Genomic DNA, 19,403 nt, shown 5'->3' on the forward strand with positions numbered 1-19,403 from the left:
TTTATTTTTTAAGCTGTTTTTTAAATAATAATTTTCTTCAGAAATTCGCGGCTGAAATTTGAATTGAAAAAATTAATTCGCGACGCTCCTTAACGATAAAAGAGAGAGAGAAAGAGTTAGATGTAAATTTCTCTCTCTCCCTCTCAGTTGTTTTCCTTCTTTCTCTGTGGACGTTCCTTTTTAGTGATCCAAATTTAGTAAATAAAGATGGCGGCAAAGACGAAGTCGTGTTGTAGATCGCTCTCGTTGATAATTTCAATAAAATGATATTAAAAGGTGTAAAAAAATTATAAATTACCCTTAAAACACGGGCGTCGGATACCTGCTGTTGATTATTTATTTAAATACAGAGTACTTTCAGTGTAAATACTGTGATTTTATAAATATTTATCGGGTCTACCATATATTTAGTGATCTGAAGAAAAAAAAGGCACTGGATCCCGGGTAGAGTGAGGAAAAAAATAAAATAAAATTTATAAAAAGAAGAGAACGAGAGAGAGAGAGAGAGAGAGAGAGAGAGAGAGAGAGAGAGAGAGAGAGAGAGAGAGAGAGAGATAAAAGAGGAAGAAACGAGCAACTAAGACGAATAAGAAAATAATTTAGCTCCAGAGTTCACGGTAAGGATATAAATCTGTAACTATTTTTAGTTAAATATTTATGAAAATTAATTTACCAGATATTTGATCATTTTTAGAATTTTTTTAACAAATAAATTACAACAAAAAAAAAATGAAAGAAGAAAATTGACATGAAGAAATTTTAAAAAATTATAAATGCGATTTTTTAAAAATAATTTGTTTGTTAAATAAATTTAAAAAATGATTGAGTGTTTGCTAACTTTAATGTCATTAAATAGGAGTGCCGATGAGATACTATTTTTATTTATATTACTTTTCTGAGATCAAGATTTAAAACTCCTGGAGTATATTTATTAATTCCGATAACTATTTTGGAATATCTTTTTATTACCCAACAAAGTTTGAGTTTTTCATCAGCTTTCAGTCCAATCTGTAATATAATTAAATTTCTGTATATATATATATATATATATATATATATATATATATATCTTCTTTACATATAGGTTTTGAGAAAATTTAATTGCAACAGCAGCCGTGGAGGGAAAACGTCTTCTCTCTGTATGATAAAGTACATCTTGTCTCTCTGTTTCTGAGACATTGCCACCGGTAAAGGCTCAACCAAACTAAATATCAGGATGCTATTTTTATCCTAAAGAACCTATATACCAATCTTGTGTACTAACTGCAGCCTCAACTCATCATTAATTCACTCATACAATTGACAGTTTAATTTTTTAATCAATTTTTCAGAAAACGAAATAATTAAATCGACTTGCTAAATAACTATCATCAAGCTTAAGTTTATAATTCAAAAGCAAGATAAATCCAGACACCAACGAGCAATTTGTTATACTTTTAAAATAAAACAGTACAAGCTTTAGCTGAGTACAATTGAAATTGTTGGACGACGTTCCAATTGTTCGCTTCAAGATCCTGCCACTACTGCTGCTATTGGAGTTAAAATAAAAAAGAGTTACACATGTTTAATTTTATTTTATTTGATTAAGAGTGAGAATTCCAGTGTAATAATAACACGTGAATCATTACTACCTGACTGTTATGTATGACGTTTAGTCGGTGATGTCACAAATTATACTGACTCTTTGGGTTTCGTCATGCTTTAAGATAGAAGAGTGGACTGACCGGGTGCTGTCTGTGGCCAGAGTATTGAGCAACCTTTAAATACGCCTTCTATTCTCCGTAGAGTAATGTCGTGTTCTTTATCATCAGCGCAATGCCAAAGAGATGAAGTTTAATTAACAAAAGTTAAGTCTGTCAGTTAATTGGTAGCTTTGTGATGGGCTATTTCAATTTATTTGTAAAGATATATTTTATTTATTTTATTCTCAGAAACTTTACCAGCAAACTTCGTCGTAGTTGTTTAATAAATTGACAGACAGGTTCAGCATATAAGAAAAACAGTTTAAGTCGATGACTTAAGACTGACGAGTGATCATTCATAACGGCTAAAACATCTGTACCGAGAATTCAAAATGCCTTTATCTTAAAAGGAGTATATTTGCAAAAAAAAAAAAAAAGATACTGAAATTGAGAGACATTTGATATTTTAAAAAAATTTTTTAACAGATAAATTATAGCAAGAAAAATTTCATCTTTAGAAGCTTTAAAAAATTATAAATGCAATTTTATTTTTTTTTTCTAGACCTACTTTATTTAAAAAAAAAAATAGTCAAGCGTTAATTTCAATGTCATAAAAAAAAATACCATTGTCAATTTATATTTTACTTACGTCGAACTTTCTTAATCGAGAAAGCTCCAATTGTATTTTCTATTCTCTTTATTTATTTATGCAAAAAATGAAGTAAAGAGAAGAATTGAATACAAATGAATGACAAGTAATAATTAATAATATATAAGGGGCTTAAATTTAATGTGCGTCGTATTATTATGGCGAGACACACGTTGCTCTAAAAATATCGACTACTCCGATCAAATATCGAGTTTACTACGTACTTATATAGATGTATTGTACATAAATATATATTGATTAATATATGTAATACATGTAAGTATAGAAAACAACGAGATGTGCACTACATGTGTCTATCCATTCGCGACGAGGAAAATGTTGCCAGGAAGCGATTGATCATAATCCCACGATCTCCGAGATATTAATCTCTTACGTAGAACGTCATACCTCTGGAACAAAGACGCTAAATTAAGAGACAGAGTTTTATTCCTTTTTTATAAACTAGAAAAATAATAAAGTAAATAAATATTGATTTGATTGACAGTTCAGCGGATCTCAATGTTAATAAAATTTATTGGATAAAAATAAACTAAAGCAATAATATTAATTACAGTGACGTTTAATACGTTGATAAATGCTGAGGTTTTTTTTTTAAATTACTAACAGAAAAACGTTTTTAATAAAATAGCAGCGAAGCCATATAATGTATTGTACATGTGCGTGCATAGCGCCTACTAGTATAGACTTTTAAAAAAATATTTCGAGCTCAAATCACACTCGGTAGACACGTAAAAATCGCAGACGAGTGAGAAATGTGAGACGTCTGGTTATTTTATATTTTTTACAGCTTTTTATATACGCTTTTAACGTTTTTAGTTTGAGAATGGCTTCCAGAGTTTACGAGAAGATGTGGGAGTGAAAATCCGTGGATGTAAAAGAAAAAATATCAAAAAGAAAATCAACTGAATGCTGTAGCTAAGAGCTATTGAGTGCAGCGTGGTTTCAATAATGAAGACTAGCATGTATGTGCTTTAAAATTTCTTTTATTTTATTTTCCGTAACCCGAGACACTTAAACAAGTATTATTCATACGATGTAGAGAATGGAGTACTTAGAAGATGATAATGGTGATGTGTGATGATGATTATAATTATTATAGAAATTTTTTTTTTCTATGTATTTATTTATTTATTTATAATTTGCAGATATGAGTAATTGGAGATGATAAATAAAAAGATGGCCTGGTTTTTGTAGTACAGTGGGAGGATTAACTGCAAGCTGGTACGATAAGTAAAGCTATTGATGCCATTGCACTTTGAATACACACGTGCTCTTCAATCTGAGGAAGTTGAGAGAGCTCAAGCGGGTCATGAGTGATCATGAGTGAGAGCAAGAAGGAAACGGATGGATAAAGGAAAAAAGACTCAAGGAAGAAAAAAATAACCCAATGAATAAATACTAGAAAGTAATAAGTAATAAAGATTACGATTTGGTAGCCGGTAGTATTTAAACTACGGTCAAAAAGGGGTGAATGAAGCATAAGTTGGTTCATAATCATGCACGAGGCTGACTCATATTTTTCGAGTCAATGTCTCTTGAATACTAAACTACCACGTTTTATTTTACTACAATGAATAAGTAATGAGGCTATTCAAAAAACTTAAACAATAACCGTGTTTATTTTATATTCATACTTCATTTTTAAGTATAATGTAAGCTTGCATCATTGCTTCAGTTGTGCGGTCAAGTATTATATTTTTTAGCGACTAGAGATTAAATTTTGTATTTGAGTAACAAATATTCCAAGGTTGGCCATTTGCCTTGGGCTTCAGCGTCATACTATTTCCATTATTATCAAATGTTTATTGCTAAATATTAAAGTTGTAAGCTGAAAAATAATTTACTCTATTTAATTTTTTTTTTTTTTTTTTTTTTTTTTTTTTTTATATCGAAATGATATTGATAGGTGTATTACTAATTCATTCAAGAATTAGCGATAGCTGTAAAAAGGCTTCAGGGAATAGTAATAAAGTCTGTGAAGCTTAAAGTATGTCTGAGTATGTGCTGAGATGTAAATGAAATAATAATTATTTTTGTTGTGGTGTGTTGCATTGATGTTCTGTTTAACTAGCGGTTACTAGAATAAGTGAGAGAATTATATGAGTTAGTGTGCTCGCGTAAAGAGTAGCGACAGTGTGGAAAAGCTGAAGACAGGGCGACACTCAGTGTTTTCAAGCCCAAAATAAACTTCGCCGCATTCTCGTTCTCTTTTCATCTATTCTTTATATACGATTAGAGTTACTCTTGTCCGGCATCGTGTTCCCAAAGTCGAATAAGTCAAGAGTGAGATGAAATCAGTTGAACAGTGGATTTAATAAAATAATTTATTTTATTTTTTAAAATAATAAAAATAGGAATTTGTCAAGCGTGTGTTCTTTCTTTTTAATATAGCTCTAGATTAAAATTTTTAGAGTATAATACTTAAAAATTTATTTTTAATAGTATTTTTTTTTCTTTTTCGTTACAGATAGAAAAAAGTAATAAAATATATAAAAATGGTTGTGGGAGAGCCAAGTATCCACAATATTATGAGTGGGATGGAGAGTACGGGAGGTGTACGACTGCACAACCACAAACGGAAATTGAAACAAAGGTAATAATATATTGTATGAAGTATTAAATATATTATATGACACTATTGACAATAAAATAACGTAAATTTAAAAGACCTATGACCCTCGGCTAATTTGACGTTGACATTCGGTCAAGTGGTTTTAATTCTAAGCCAAAATCATTAATTTGGCGCCTTCCTGTTGGCACGTCACATGTCTACTGATACAGTTTGAATATAAATGAAAAAAAAAACCAGTTGTAGTGCACTAACATAGTAGATTTTACATTTAAACATACTAAAATAAATATAAACCGTTACCTAGATATTTAACAGTGAGGTTTGTTTTTGTTTCAGGTTTGATATTATCAAGAAACTCGGTCAAGGTACCTACGGGAAAGTACAATTGGGAATAAACAAAGAGACTGGACAGGAGGTCGCTATTAAAACTATTAAAAAATGTAAAATTGAAACAGAAGCTGATCTGATAAGGATAAGACGTGAAATTCAAATTATGTCGAGTGTTCAACACCCTAACATTATTCACATTTACGAGGTCTTTGAGAATCGTGAGAAGATGGTACTTGTAATGGAGTATGCAGCGGGTGGTGAGCTTTACGACTACCTCAGTGAACGTAAAGTACTCTCTGAGGAAGAAGCCCGTCGGATATTCCGTCAAATTTCAATAGCGGTATTCTATTGTCATAAACATAAAATTTGTCATCGTGATCTCAAGCTTGAAAATATTCTGTTGGATCATTTGGGAAATGCTAAAATCGCAGACTTTGGTTTGTCAAATGTTTTCGATGAACAACGACTATTAAATACTTTTTGCGGTAGTCCTCTTTATGCTAGTCCCGAGATCGTTAAAGGTACACCATACCACGGTCCAGAAGTTGACTGCTGGAGTCTCGGTGTTTTACTCTACACGTTAGTCTACGGCGCTATGCCATTCGATGGTTCTAATTTCAAAAGACTTACCCGACAAATATCTGCATCTGATTATTTTGAGCCGAAGAATCCATCACCTGCGTCACCTTTAATTAGAGATATGCTAACGAAGTGTCCTGCTAGGAGGGCTGATATTGAAAGGATATGCTGTCATTGGTGGGTTAACGAGGGATATGAACAAAATTGTCTTGATATTGCTGAAGACTTAGCCGCCCAGACACCAGTCAGACTCGATTTATTGCTATCCTTGGTACCGCAATCAGCCAGCGCTGATAAATTAGTCGTTACGAATGATCAATCGCCTGAGACTGGTAGAAATATCGGTACGGAAACGATACCGCCTACTCGATGTCTTTCTGTTGGCAGCCTTATGGATCTCGATAGAAATAATTCGGATCGTATTCGTGAAATGGTCGCAGAAGAGGAGCCTCCGAGAACAAATGCTACTAATGACACTAAGAGGAAATTAGAGAGCACGCCTTCAATGGAGGAAAATGTTGAAGCAGGTGTCAAGAAGAAAGATCGATCGAGAAGAAAAGAACGTACTGATGATAGAGAGCCAAGATCTTATCGTTCTACTTCACGACATCATTCCGCTCCAATAACTAATGCTATTACTGAAGAGGCTATGGAAGTTGAACCCAGTGTTGAATTGGATCTTCGAGACCCAGCTGCTGCTGCTGCTTGTTTAGAACTTATTCGTGAAGCCCAATCGAAGTCACCGAGTAAGGAGCGAAGTAGAACTCCTGTTCCGTTAGAGGAAAAAGTTCGACCCAGTGAACAACAAGTTTTTAAGGAAAATTTTAATGATACTACCCAAGATGTTAAGCCAATTGCCAATAAATTAGACAGTGTAGCGGATAAAGTTAATTCCGGAGAAAAACAATCTATTGATCAGGTAATAAATAAAACTCAGGTTAAAAATAAATCAGTAAAATCTAAAACTAATGATGTAGCGCAGAATATTAATGATAATGCTTCCAAACAAGATGTGCCAAGTAAAAACATTGAATCGCCACAGAAAATAAATTCTGTACAGCATATAAATTCAGAAGGTAGTGAAAAAATTTCTACTCCTACAGAGGAAAAAGCTGAGGTGAAGAATGAGAATAAAAAATTGAAACAAAAAGCACAGTCACTTGATGAAGAAGCGGTTGCTCCGTCTAAGCCAACGGAAAGGAGACGTTCTAAGATATTTGAGACAGCTGAAAAGTTCAATCAACTTTTGTCAGGTAGTGAACCAGAAAAACCAAAGAAGATTTTTATACCTGGTGTTAACGTAGGTGGTGCTAAGCGAGCATTTGAGCGTAAAGCGAGTCTCTCTTCCGTTACAGTTCCACAGCCCGTTAAATCCAGTGCGTCTAAGGTAATAATAAATCTACCGAATGATAAAAATGAAAAAAAAAATGACAAAGCTGAAGAAAAATTAACGACTGTAACCAAGTCAGAGTCTTCCTCGATTAAGAATGAAGAGGAACGACGTCGGGATGAAGAAAAGAAACGAGCTGTTGATATTATCACTGGTGCCTTAGGTAAACCTCCAGTCCAGAAAAAAATCAATGGATCACCTCCAATGACACCTCAGAGTCAAGAGTCGAAAAATCTTGGTCTAAAAATTCAATTGGGACCAAACGACTTGAGAAATGCTACGGTATCAGTGTCTACACCCGTAGACACCAAGTATCCAGACTTTGAATCATCTCCAGTGAAACCCGCCGCCGTAGCAAATTCAGTGCCAACAACTCCCGAGTCAAAGAGTATTAATAATTCGTTCACAGACGAGCCAACAATGTCAAGTAAGATGGAGATAAAACTTAAGAGTGCGACATTACCTCGACCAAGAAAAACTAGTAAAGCAGAAATTACATTGGCGGGAGTTAAAGCACCTGAGCCAGCATTCAAGTCAGAAGTTGAGGCCAAGATCGATGCTTTCCATCCTCAAAAATTGAGGACTCAAAAGTCTGAAGTCGCGTTCCCTGTAGCAGCGGTTACTTCTCAGGCTAACCGAAGCTCCAGCTTGGAGCCAGAGAGCAATAAATCAAAGATTCTCGGAAAGGAGAGAATAATACCGATACACGTGGAACCAGGTCATCAAATTCAAAACTCAGCGACTCCTCCTTCGAAGCCACCGATGCCCCAGCGGTCCATATCTCAGCGCTCAAACTCGTTATCGCGTCAGTCCACTGCAGATTCAGACACTGACAGCGCTCTTGGCTCAACTGTTGGCCCCGAGCCGATCAGAAAAAGTCCTAGGGAATATATTATCCCTATTGCTGTCGAAGGAGGTGGATATGTCACTCCAAGATCTGGCAGTGTCGAGCCCGAGAGTAAAACAAGCACACCTACCAGCACAAATCCACCACGAGCGAGGTTCGGAATAGGCAGAAGAATGGGCTCTTTGCTTTCCGACGCCAGTGAAGACGAGTCGCCATTCTCTACACTCCATCGGTATGATTATAAATTATAACTCGTTTCTATAAAATTTTTAATATTTCACTTCCTGACACGTTACTATTTTTTTATTTTTTATTCTATCAATTCTAGGGACAGCGATGATCTACTTCAAAGGCACATGCATCGGCTGAGAAGTTCAAGACCTTCTAGACAAGCTCCAGAGCATGCAGATAGTCTATCATCCGGCGAGGATGATGATGACGATGGCTTTGAGCTTTTGACCGCTGAAAATTTATTCTCAACGCTTTTGTCAAGAGTTCGTAGCCTGACCCAGCGGCTCAATGTCGATGATAATCGAGGAACTGGATTTCCTCGCAGCCGGTTGTTGGATAGACTAGGTTCTAATTCCTCTCAAGGATTCTGGGGAATGTCCGAACCTCTTTCAAGGTATATTTAATAATAATTTATTTATTAATCATAATTTTATTGGAAATTTAATTTTATTAAAAATGAATATTATAATTTAATAAATATTCTAATATTTGGCTCTTTGTGCAAGCTACGAGAGCCACGTTGAAACACAGACGATAACAACGTGAGTCCAGTCGTAAGAAAAAAATCCACGAGTTTTTTTAGTTCTTTAATTTAGCTTACCACAATTGCCATAATTTATATACTTATAAATCCACTCTTTTAAATTTGCACCGTTTAGATAACTACTGTAAATAATATTTCTTTATTCTATATCTTTTAAATAATTATCTCAAGTATTACACTCGTATAAATCCTATTAGAATGTTAAATACATTACTCTGAGCACCTAATATCGAACAAGTGGTACAAAAATAATTTACACCTAAAATAAATTAAATGGCACACTTATATTCCTTTAATTTAGCACTGTTGCTAATAATTTATTTTTAATTCAAATTAGCTAGCATTTATTTTTTTTTATTTGCTTTATTATTGGTCAATAATATCATTGATTAATTTTTTCAATAAAAATTTATTTTAGGCGATTGGCAGAGTCACCATTCAGACGATCTCTCAGTCGTAATACAGACAGATTTGGACGTAAGGATTCAGCAATGTCATCAAATCCTGGAACACCCACCAGCCTTGGAGCTCGTACTACGCCATCACATGAAAGTATTTTTGAATTAGGCAGCAGTAATACTTTACCACGAGGTAAGAATAAATTATAAATAAATTTATTTATAAATATTAGTAGTAATAATAATAAATTATACAAAGGAAAAACAAGAAACCAAAAAAACACACACACACTTAATGTTGTATTGTGTTGATACACGCATTCGCAGAAGCTTAAAACTATTTTGTAGGCAGTAGTTTAAAATGCTTGGCATATGTTACAGACAATTGAACAAATCAATAACAAATAATAAATAAATTAATTAATTAATAGAATTGATGAAAGAAAGACAGATCAAAAAGAAGCTTCTGCAGAGTCGTGAATGATCTTTTTCTTTCTTCTCTATCTCTAATCTGTCAATTCGGCGTTTTATTATCGTGTTTAATAAACTAACAAAGTTATTGCTCCATAAACACGTTAATACAACGTCGAAATATTTAAAATATGCATCTCCTAGTACACCTATAGCTGTTGTCGAGTCGTTGATAGACAAAGCACAATTTTCTTCCGTACTCTTTTAGTGGTTTACCTCTTTTACAAATTTATTTAACTTTATTTATTTATTTATTTACTTATATAATATTTATTTTTATTATTTATCTTTATAATAAATAATTACGTAAATTACTTCTTGCCTGACGGTGTTTTGCAACCTTTTTTTTTTTTATTTTGTACTAACACATTAGTTTTATTCCTGTTGAGACAGGTGGGTTAATCTTTTATTAAATAAATTACTTTTTTGTCACCCACTCGAATTATATAAATATTTATAATATTAAATTTATTATAAGTAGTGTTTTAGAAAGCACTTGAGTCACTTTTAAGCATGCACGTGATTGCACGTCGCGTTATCATGAGAATGCTCTATTTACTATTTTTAATGTTCAATGATTGGTATTGTCATAAATTAAGATACAAAATATTAATAAAAAAATCAACAACAAATAAATAAAAAAAATAACACGATTAAGCTTGCTGAGAGATCTACTTTTAGACCCCTAGAATAATTAGATACATATTAAATTGGGAGTTAACCAATGAAATTATCGCATATTTTTTCGGTTTTTTATTTTTATTCTTTTCCTTATAACTTATTATATAACAAAGTAGAATTCCTACTATTTAAAACCTAGCATTGAATATTTAGAGCATGAAAACACGTCCATATACAAAAATTCATCTAAAAAATATTAAAAACAAAATTTTTAATAATTATTAATAATAATAACGTATTTATAAAATAAAAAAAAAAAAAAAAACCACCTCTTGAATGATAAATTAATAAAAATTTGAATATCTATCTAAAGTCTATCGTCGACTCTTCAATCAGTTAAAAAGTCGATCGCTGACTGATAATTTACGACTATATTTTCGGTAATTTTTTAATAAAAAAATAAATACATATACACAATGTATATTCATATAAATAATTGCTTAAGCACTTATTATGGCTTGGCTTTTTAGTGATTACACATAACAATAGTCTAATAATTAAAAAAAAATACAACAAAAGTTGTCAAAAAAAAAAAAAAAAAAATACCGAAAATATTATCAAATAATTATCGCCGGCGCCGCTATTACTTTTGCAAAAAATAAATAATGTAAAAAATAAAAATAATACGTTTGACTGACGGTCTTTTATGACGGTTGTTGCAGCGACCGTGCGAGTGACTCTTCGTAGGCGGGCCGACGGTAATCCCCAGTAAAATAAAAATATAATAAATCCAAATCAAGTTAGGTATTATTATATGGCTAATTAATCATCTGTCAACACTCAGCCATTTTAATCACTCAATTATATTAATACTCAATTTATTAATTATTTATAATAAATTATAATATTCAAGAGGCCATACTTCCATAAATATAAATCATTGTTAATAATCATTTGTAAATCATTTTAGTTTTAAAAATTTATGTAAAGAAGAAAACAAATTGATAGATTATAACTACTCGATATTTTTCATTTTTATTTAAATTCATCGATCATTTCTTGTTTACATCATCAATTTTTTTTATTAAACTAAATTAATTGAATTAATATAATAATTATATATAAAAAAATAACGCTAATTTGCTAATAAAGTGTGAATTAGTGTAGTATCGCGATCAGTGTCAGGTTTACTTATTAATAAGTATGATTTATTGTTAATAATACATTTTAATTTATTTGTATTTTGTCTTTATAACAATTGCTTATTAAATGAAGTTAAAAAATAAATTGTTTTGTTAAAAAAAAAAAAAAAAAAAAAAAAAAAAATTAATAAATAATAAATAAATCATACTAAACCTGCTTTATAATAAAATAAAATGAAAAGCTGTTTGTTTTCTTGTAAATAAGCTAATTGCGGTGTCTTGTCAAGTAAAAAACCAACTTTGTTATATGACAATTTTTGTATATGACGACGTTAATGAGAATGATTTAAAAAATAAATAAAGAACACTCATAGTTTTTTACAATGCATTAATTTGTATTAAACAAAAAAAAATTAAATTATTAATAATAAGCAAATACAATCAAAGACTAACCCGTGCCCGAAATGAACTAAGAATTGTTGTGTTTTGAAAGTTTAAATAACAAATTTTATATTAAAAAAAAAAAAAAAAAATAAAAAAATACAATTATATATAATAAATTTTTGTTCTTACTCGTGTGCGCTCGTTTTTGTCACGGAATGCTTTGTTTTTGCTATAATTGTACCTTAATATAATTGGTAATAATAATTAAAAATTAATAAATATCGAATCAATGCCTTTTTTGGCATAAATTTTAGGTTTGCTCATTTAATAAATCTCACAAATTGTCAAACGAGCAGTAGTTAATGCTATTTAAAAATATAACTTGATACTTTCGATTAATCGTAAATACGTAATATTAATATTAATAAAATTGAAAGTGTTTATTATAAAGCATGTTAATTATTTAACGAATTAATGATGTAATGAAATTGTTAAATGAGTGTACCTTGATATTTTTCTGTTTCTTCTTAATAATTAATTTTATTGTATCTCTGGTAACTACTCGTGTCATTTAGATATAGCGTAGCAAGTCTATGTGCTATCCCTGTAGTAAATTACAAATAATTGTATTAATCTTTTATCAATCATTCATTAAAAAGTGTCAAAATATATAAATTATTACAATTAATACAAGAGATCATTTCGTTGTAGAATTAAAAAAATTAAATTGTCACTTACTAGAGTCCAGTAATTATTTTTTTTTTTACTTTTTACTTTCAATATAATTTTATTTAAATTGACAAACAACGAAATGGACTCTAGAAAAATTAATACAGCTAAATCTTCCATTATATTAAGTCATAAAAACACATTTACAATTTACACACGTTACCTGCATATAAAATTTATTATTTACATCAGAATAATGATAATTTTTTCCATAAAAAACATTTTATACAATTAAAAAGAATTAATGAGTAATAATTATGTAAAAAAAAAAAAAAAAAAAAAAAAAAAAAACTAATACTAAATTAAAATGAGTGTATATAAATTTTTGAATTATAAAAAATAAATAAATAATAAAAATTAGATAATATTGAATTTAATTATAAAAATTTCAAGGACAGGTGGTGGCCCACCAAAAATTTTGGTTTGCCTAAATTATTTTTCAGATAAATCATACGAGGTCGAAGCACCGGAGTCACGTAAAAAGGATCAAGAATCTGATTCACGTCCAAATTCATCAACAAGTGGCACCCGCGATAGCTTCACTCCAAGTCTTGCGCGTCGACTTAGCAGACAGTTTATTGAACAAACAAGACAATCATTGCCAAGGTCGCCGTCAATACCGCGCGATCGACTGTACAGGTCGTCAACAGAGGAGCCAGATTCTTTGTCGTCGTTGCTGCCAGATCGTTCGATGTATCGCAGCAAATCAAGCGATCGAAGCTTGAGACGGACCAACAGTTTGTTGGAGAATGATCGGGAGGAGAGACCCGAGCTGCGATGCAGACGTAGCGTCAGTTTGTTCGAGGATGATGATGACGAGACACTACCACCACTTCCGAGGCAAGTGATGACTCTTGGACGCAAGTATCGAGACACGATCAAGTCTGCTGTTAATGGAATTCGCCGAGATAATATTTGCTTGGCTGAGAAAATCCAAGAGGAGCCTACGGATGAGCTGACATCACCCAAGAAAAATCCGCTTCAAGTTCTTGAACAGGCTTCACCCTCCGAGGGGACTTCTGTCTGCAATTCTGCGACTAATTTAGGTGACACCACTTCCAGCTTGTCGACAAAGTCACTGGAAACTTCACCGGGTGATTCTTCATCGAATATTCAGCAGCAAGGAGAAGCGTTGAACTCATTTCGCGCAGATGCTAAAGAATTCGAGTCTCGGCTTCTGGCTGCTGAAAATTTAATCAAAGAATCAAAGCTACGCAACCTGGGACTCAATAAATTTGACCCTAATTTGAGTTCCAGTTACAAAGACACTGAAAAGTGTGATAAACAGTTGCTGGGGTCTATGACTGATTTAACTAGTGGTGTTTTAAATAAACGACGTAGCTGTATACCAAGCTTAAGATTGCGCTCTGGATCTTTGACTCGAGAAGCTATGGACCGCAGGAGCACTTTGACTTCACCTGAACCGATTAACATTCGCGCTGCTACTCCTGAAAGATCTTTACTCAGTAAACTCTTCCGCTCTGGAAGTATTAGCCGTGATCGTGACTCTGAGAGTAAAGATAAGTCACCAAAAACGAAGCGAAGGATTTCAAGATTTTTGAGGCCTGATTTCTTCGACACCCCTAGGGAAGAAAGCCAATATGTTAAAGACAAAGAAGCTCAAAAGGCTGCTGAAAATGAAAGAAGAAAATCGAGGTTTATGAAGAGAAAGGAGAATAAAGATGTTAAAGAAGAGAAAGAAGAAAAACCTGAGAAAGAATTGAAGAATCAAGCCAATGAAATTACAAGGGATCAAAGTGAAGCTTTGACTAATTTTAATAAGAATTTTAATAATAAACCTGAAATTAATTCTAATTCTGTTAATGTTGATAATTTGAGTACGGATAAATTAGAAAGACAAAATTCTAAAAATAGCTTCTTCCAGACTTTGGAGAAGAAATTAGAAAAACTTAGATCTAATGACGAATCACAAAAGCTGGAATCAAGTGAGCCTTTGAAAGTACAATCTACCGATGATGATTCGCAGAAAATTAATGGTGATCTGAGTGTTAAAGAAGAAATAAATAACTCTGTTGTGGAGACTCTGAGTGAAGCTGAAGTTATAAAAAAAGTAGCAAGTATGGAGGATTTAACGGTGAGTGAACCGGCTCCTCCAACAAAATCAAAAGTTTCAAGTGTGCTGGGTCTTTTTAGAAATGATTCTAAATCTGCCGTCAATGGGGGAAGACAACAAACTTTGTTAAGCAAGCTGAAGAAAAATGTTTATCGCGGGTCACGATCAGACAGTGTACTGACTTCAGAAGCTTCTAGTAAAATTCCCAAGGCTAAAGCTGAGGTAAAAACTGGAGAAATTAAGCCCAGGCGAAGCTTGGAGCTCAAAAGATCACCCGAGAAAGTCGGAGATAAAAAATCACCACCAAAGGATAAGATTAAAGAAAAAAGTCCAACTGAGAGAGCTAGTGTAGAGCGAAAGTCTCTTGAGAAGCAAATAAAATCCCCGGAAAAATCGATTCAGATTGTTAAAGTAGAAAAAACAAACGTACCGGAAAAGGAAATACGGAAGTCGAAATCTCCGGAGATTAAAGTTGATAAAACTTTGTCTAGTTCTAAATTAGCAAAAAAAATATCTCCAGATAAGGTTGTTGATAATAAAAAAGCTGAGGCGAAAAATATTGAAGCTGATGAGAAGAAATTGAAGAAGAAAAGTGTTAAGTCGTTGAGTTCAGCGAAAAATGGGTCAGTTAGTAAATTGGAGAAAGTTGATAAAGATGAGGCGGATAAAAAATCTGATAAAGTTAAAAAGGTGGTGAAGAAAGAGGTCATTGAGAAAGATGCTGACGGAACTAAGAAGAAGAAAATAGTGAGGGTTGTTAAAAAAGTTGTTAAAAAATCAGAAAGTTCTTCTGATAAGCCTGATGAAAAGGAAAAAGATAAAGAAAAGAAAACTCTATTGAAAAAAATTACCTCGAGTGTGAAAAAAGATAACAGCCCTGAAACGGACAAAGGAAAGAAAATTGAAAAAAGTATTGAAAGTATTGATTCAGAGGTTTTGATTAATTGTGAACCTCCTTTAAATTGTCTTGAAAATCTGTCTAATAATATTAGTGGTGTAGTTTTAAGCGTTAAAGATCACAGTGAGCAAGATAATTATTTTAAGATAGCTTCTAACGATTTAAATACAAACAATTTAGATGGAAAGATACCAGTTAATAACATAGATAACAAAATAATTAGCAAAAACTTTGATACAAAGACATTTAACAAAGATTTAGAAGAAAATACAAAAGTAATTGATAAAATTTCTGATAAAAAAGTTCCTAGCAAAGATTTGGATACAAAAATTTTTTCTAATGATCAAGATACAAAAACAACAAGTCAGAATTGTAATATTAATACACCTAGTGAAGTTTTGAATATAAATATTCTTAGTAATGGCTTGGATGTGATAATATCTACTAATCCGGAAGAAGAAATGCCAAATAATGATTTAGTTAAAAAAATTCTGACCAATGATCAGGAAGAAATGGAAGTAATTAAAGATTTGGATGGCAAAACAAGGGCAAATAGAAGTAATTTGAAGCTGGATTTATCTAAAATACCTCAACATTCATTTAAAAATGGTGCTGCAAATAAGGAGTACATCAAAGATCCTGAATTTTCGGAAAAACCAGAAAATTCTTCGAAGATTCAGTCTATCTTAACGAAGGAAAAAATTGTAACCGAAAAGCCACCTAAAGGAGCAGCTTTGAAACCTGAAACTGAAAGAACTAAGCAAGAAAATTCAATTACAGCAACTTATCAAACTGAAGACATTTTGTCGCCGATGGACGACGTCGAGAGCTTTGACTCCTGGTCAATCTGTTCCAACGACATCAATCACCGTAGCAGTTTAGACCTCTGCTCGCCTACGTCGCCGGTTTATTCTCCGTCAGTTCGCAGCGAGCATTCAGAGTCAATAATCGACCGAATTCGCCGAAAGAGTTTCTATTCCCGATTTAACGAACGGAAACGCAAGAGTTCTTTGTCTGTACCTTCATCAAGTCTTTCGCCGAGTTCAACTCTGCCACGGAAATTTAGCTTCCACTCAAATCGAGATAGTAAAAATTTGAGCTACACCTCGCCTTCGAGAAGAAATCCGGAGAGAACTCACAGTCTGTACAACGAAGACTTACCCAGTATGAGAAAGTCGCCCGTCGAACGCGACAGGTACTCAGACGGTTCTTATCTCAGTGATTTAAAGTCGCCTGTAGATCACTACAATACTTCTTCTTCTTCTTCTTCTTCTTTATACTATGATCCTCTGAGACGTTACAGAATATCTCCTGGTGATTCAACTAATCGAAAGTATCAGAGTACCGATTTTGGGCTTGATAATGACTTGAATATATACAAAAATCCTCAGAGTCCTTCTTCTTCTTCCTCTTCAACTTTAAATGATGTCAGTGACTATCGCAGTAATACACTTAGAAAATACGGTAAAAATCAACACAAAACAGCCGATTACTACGAAGATCTTCTTGCTCCATCCAGGATTGATTATCTTTCAGCCCGTAAAACATCTCCTTTACTAACTGAACCACTTGGAAGAAATGAAAACGGGCATTACAACGGGCATTTTCATCAGACATCAGATTCTGATAAATGGAGATACTCGGATAAAATTAGTAGTCCTGATTCTCCTGAAAACAGTGATAAAAGTTGCGGAGACGATCTTAAGTAAGTTTATAAAAGCTTTTTGTTTATCTTTAGACTGATTAATAATTTAATTTTTATTTATTCCAGAAGTAATAGTCAAACAATTGAAGAATCTAAAGAATTATCGGCAGCTTGTCCTGACCCTGAGACAACGACTTAAAGAAGAAATGATAATTTATTAAACTCGTGCCAAAAAATCTAAACTAAGGCTTTAATTGCTTGCTACATAAAATTACCGATTATAATAAAATTATTATTATTGTTTACGATAAATCAAACAATTAAAATAATCAAACAGGAGAATTTTTTCTATGTACTTAAAAGAAGAAACAAAAAATAAGTTATAGGAAAAACATTTTTAAAGAGGCCTGAATAGATGAAAATATTCAATTAATTTTTAAAATAGTTATATATAAATATATACATAAGTTTTTTTATACACATATATAAAAATATAAACAGAGTAATATTAATGGTAAATAATTATAATTGCAACGATAAAAAATACTGTTGTGCCTAGTCAATGGTAAATATACGTGATAATTCAATCTAATCATTTAATTATCAATATATAAATAAATATATGTATACATATTAAAATATGAGTTGAGAATAGAAATTTTTTTATATTGCGACTGAAATAGTTTACTTGTTTTGCCTGCAAAGAATGTATTATTTATAATTTTCTTCTCAATTAAAAAACAATCCAGTTTTTGTGCATTTTAATGCAGCTAGTCAGCCATAGTGTAGATTTATTATTATTATTATTATCAATGACTCAAATGGTTTGTATTATTATAAACTTTTTAATTTGGTAGTCATTGAAAATTTATATATTATAAATAATTGTTAACAGCTAGACCAAGGTATAGAAAATATTAAAAAATAAATTAAGAAGAAATATAAATGCCAAAATGGTGCAAAAATAAAATACAATAATTAATAATGGTGCTTTTATTTTGAATTATGCGTTTATGCTTTCAGTTTGTCAGTCAATGAGCTTCCGGTATTTTGTTGAATAATTACAAAGCTTTTCCGTTATGGATTGAACTTTTTTTTTTTTTTTTATAATTATAAATATTGCAATACACATTAATGAAATATTTAGAAATGTATAAATATTATTTCGTTGCAAATGAAGATATTTAATTAATATGAGAGTAAATGGTAATGATTATAATATAAGATAATTGAGGTTTTATTTATTTGTAACAATATTGCCTTATTAAAAAAACAGAATTTTGATGGAAATGGAAAAAAATTGAGTAAAAGAAGAAAAGAAAGTTATTGAAAGTGAGCGATGCTCAATTTTTATTAAATCTCAATTTAACCACTATTTATCGTCATGTTATGTATGTGTTTTCTATTCATATACATATTTTAAAATAAAATATTAAAATTTACATTATTCGGAGTATTTTATTTAAAAACCTACCTTTAGAATATTTTAAATAAAAAATTTTTAATTATGGATTATAATAAATTACTTTTTTACACAGAAAAATATAACAAAGATAATAAAAATGTAAAAATTTTTGAGAATTTTGTTCCAGTGATAAAAGAAAAACCTATTACGGGTAAATTTTATTCAAAATATGTCTCTTCTGAAGTTGATAGTTCAAAAGTTAAGGAAGAATATATTAAATTTATTGAAAGGAAAATTTATTCACCAAATGAAATTTATTCATACAAGCCTCCTACTGTTAATATGGAGTGAGTACATTCAGATAAAATAAAAATTGTTTTATTAATTTTTTTTAAAAATTAATTTTAAATAATTTCTATTGATGTATATTGCCGATAAGCGTATGTTTATTAATAAATAAATAAATAAATAAATAAAATAAATAGATAAATTTTTAGGTACGGATGGTTTTCAGAGCCACTTGTACCGAGGTCAGAGGATCCGAGACTGTACTTTCCATTGAAACAAAGTGACGTTGTTAAAATTGAAATGAGAATACGTGAAATAGATAAAAATTCTGATAAATATCGAAGAAATACTTTAAAAAAAATTTGATATTTCTTCTTTTAAATTTTAATTACTTATTAAATTAATTTACTTTATAAAAAATATATATAAGTGGAATAAATCAATTATCTGTCGGACAGTTTTTTCATTGCACATGAAAGCACGTGTTATGACATTTGGTATCC

General features: G+C 31.5%; 1 protein-coding gene across 2 annotated transcripts; it reads left to right on the forward strand.

Moving 5' to 3' along the window:
* Window positions 1–73: 73 nt before the first annotated feature.
* Window positions 74–18,649, forward strand: Nuak1 (Nuak family kinase 1). Of its 2 annotated transcripts, XM_074255228.1 has the most exons (8): window positions 74–617; window positions 4,820–4,945; window positions 5,261–8,302; window positions 8,399–8,695; window positions 8,808–8,843; window positions 9,264–9,436; window positions 13,034–17,267; window positions 17,334–18,649. In XM_074255228.1, exons 2-8 carry the CDS (start codon window positions 4,848–4,850, stop codon window positions 17,404–17,406), a joined length of 7,953 nt encoding a protein of 2,650 aa, XP_074111329.1. In that variant the 5' UTR covers window positions 74–617; window positions 4,820–4,847; the 3' UTR covers window positions 17,407–18,649. The 2 variants fall into 2 exon arrangements, with proteins under 2 accessions (XP_074111329.1, XP_074111330.1); XM_074255229.1 differs by lacking the exon at window positions 8,808–8,843.
* Window positions 18,650–19,403: the final 754 nt, after the last annotated feature.

This window comes from Cotesia typhae, unplaced genomic scaffold, assembly GCF_013202065.1.
Source record: "Cotesia typhae breed Kobodo isofemale line unplaced genomic scaffold, CoteBio_Ctyphae scaffold_13, whole genome shotgun sequence".
NCBI classification, from domain to species: domain Eukaryota; kingdom Metazoa; phylum Arthropoda; class Insecta; order Hymenoptera; family Braconidae; genus Cotesia; species Cotesia typhae.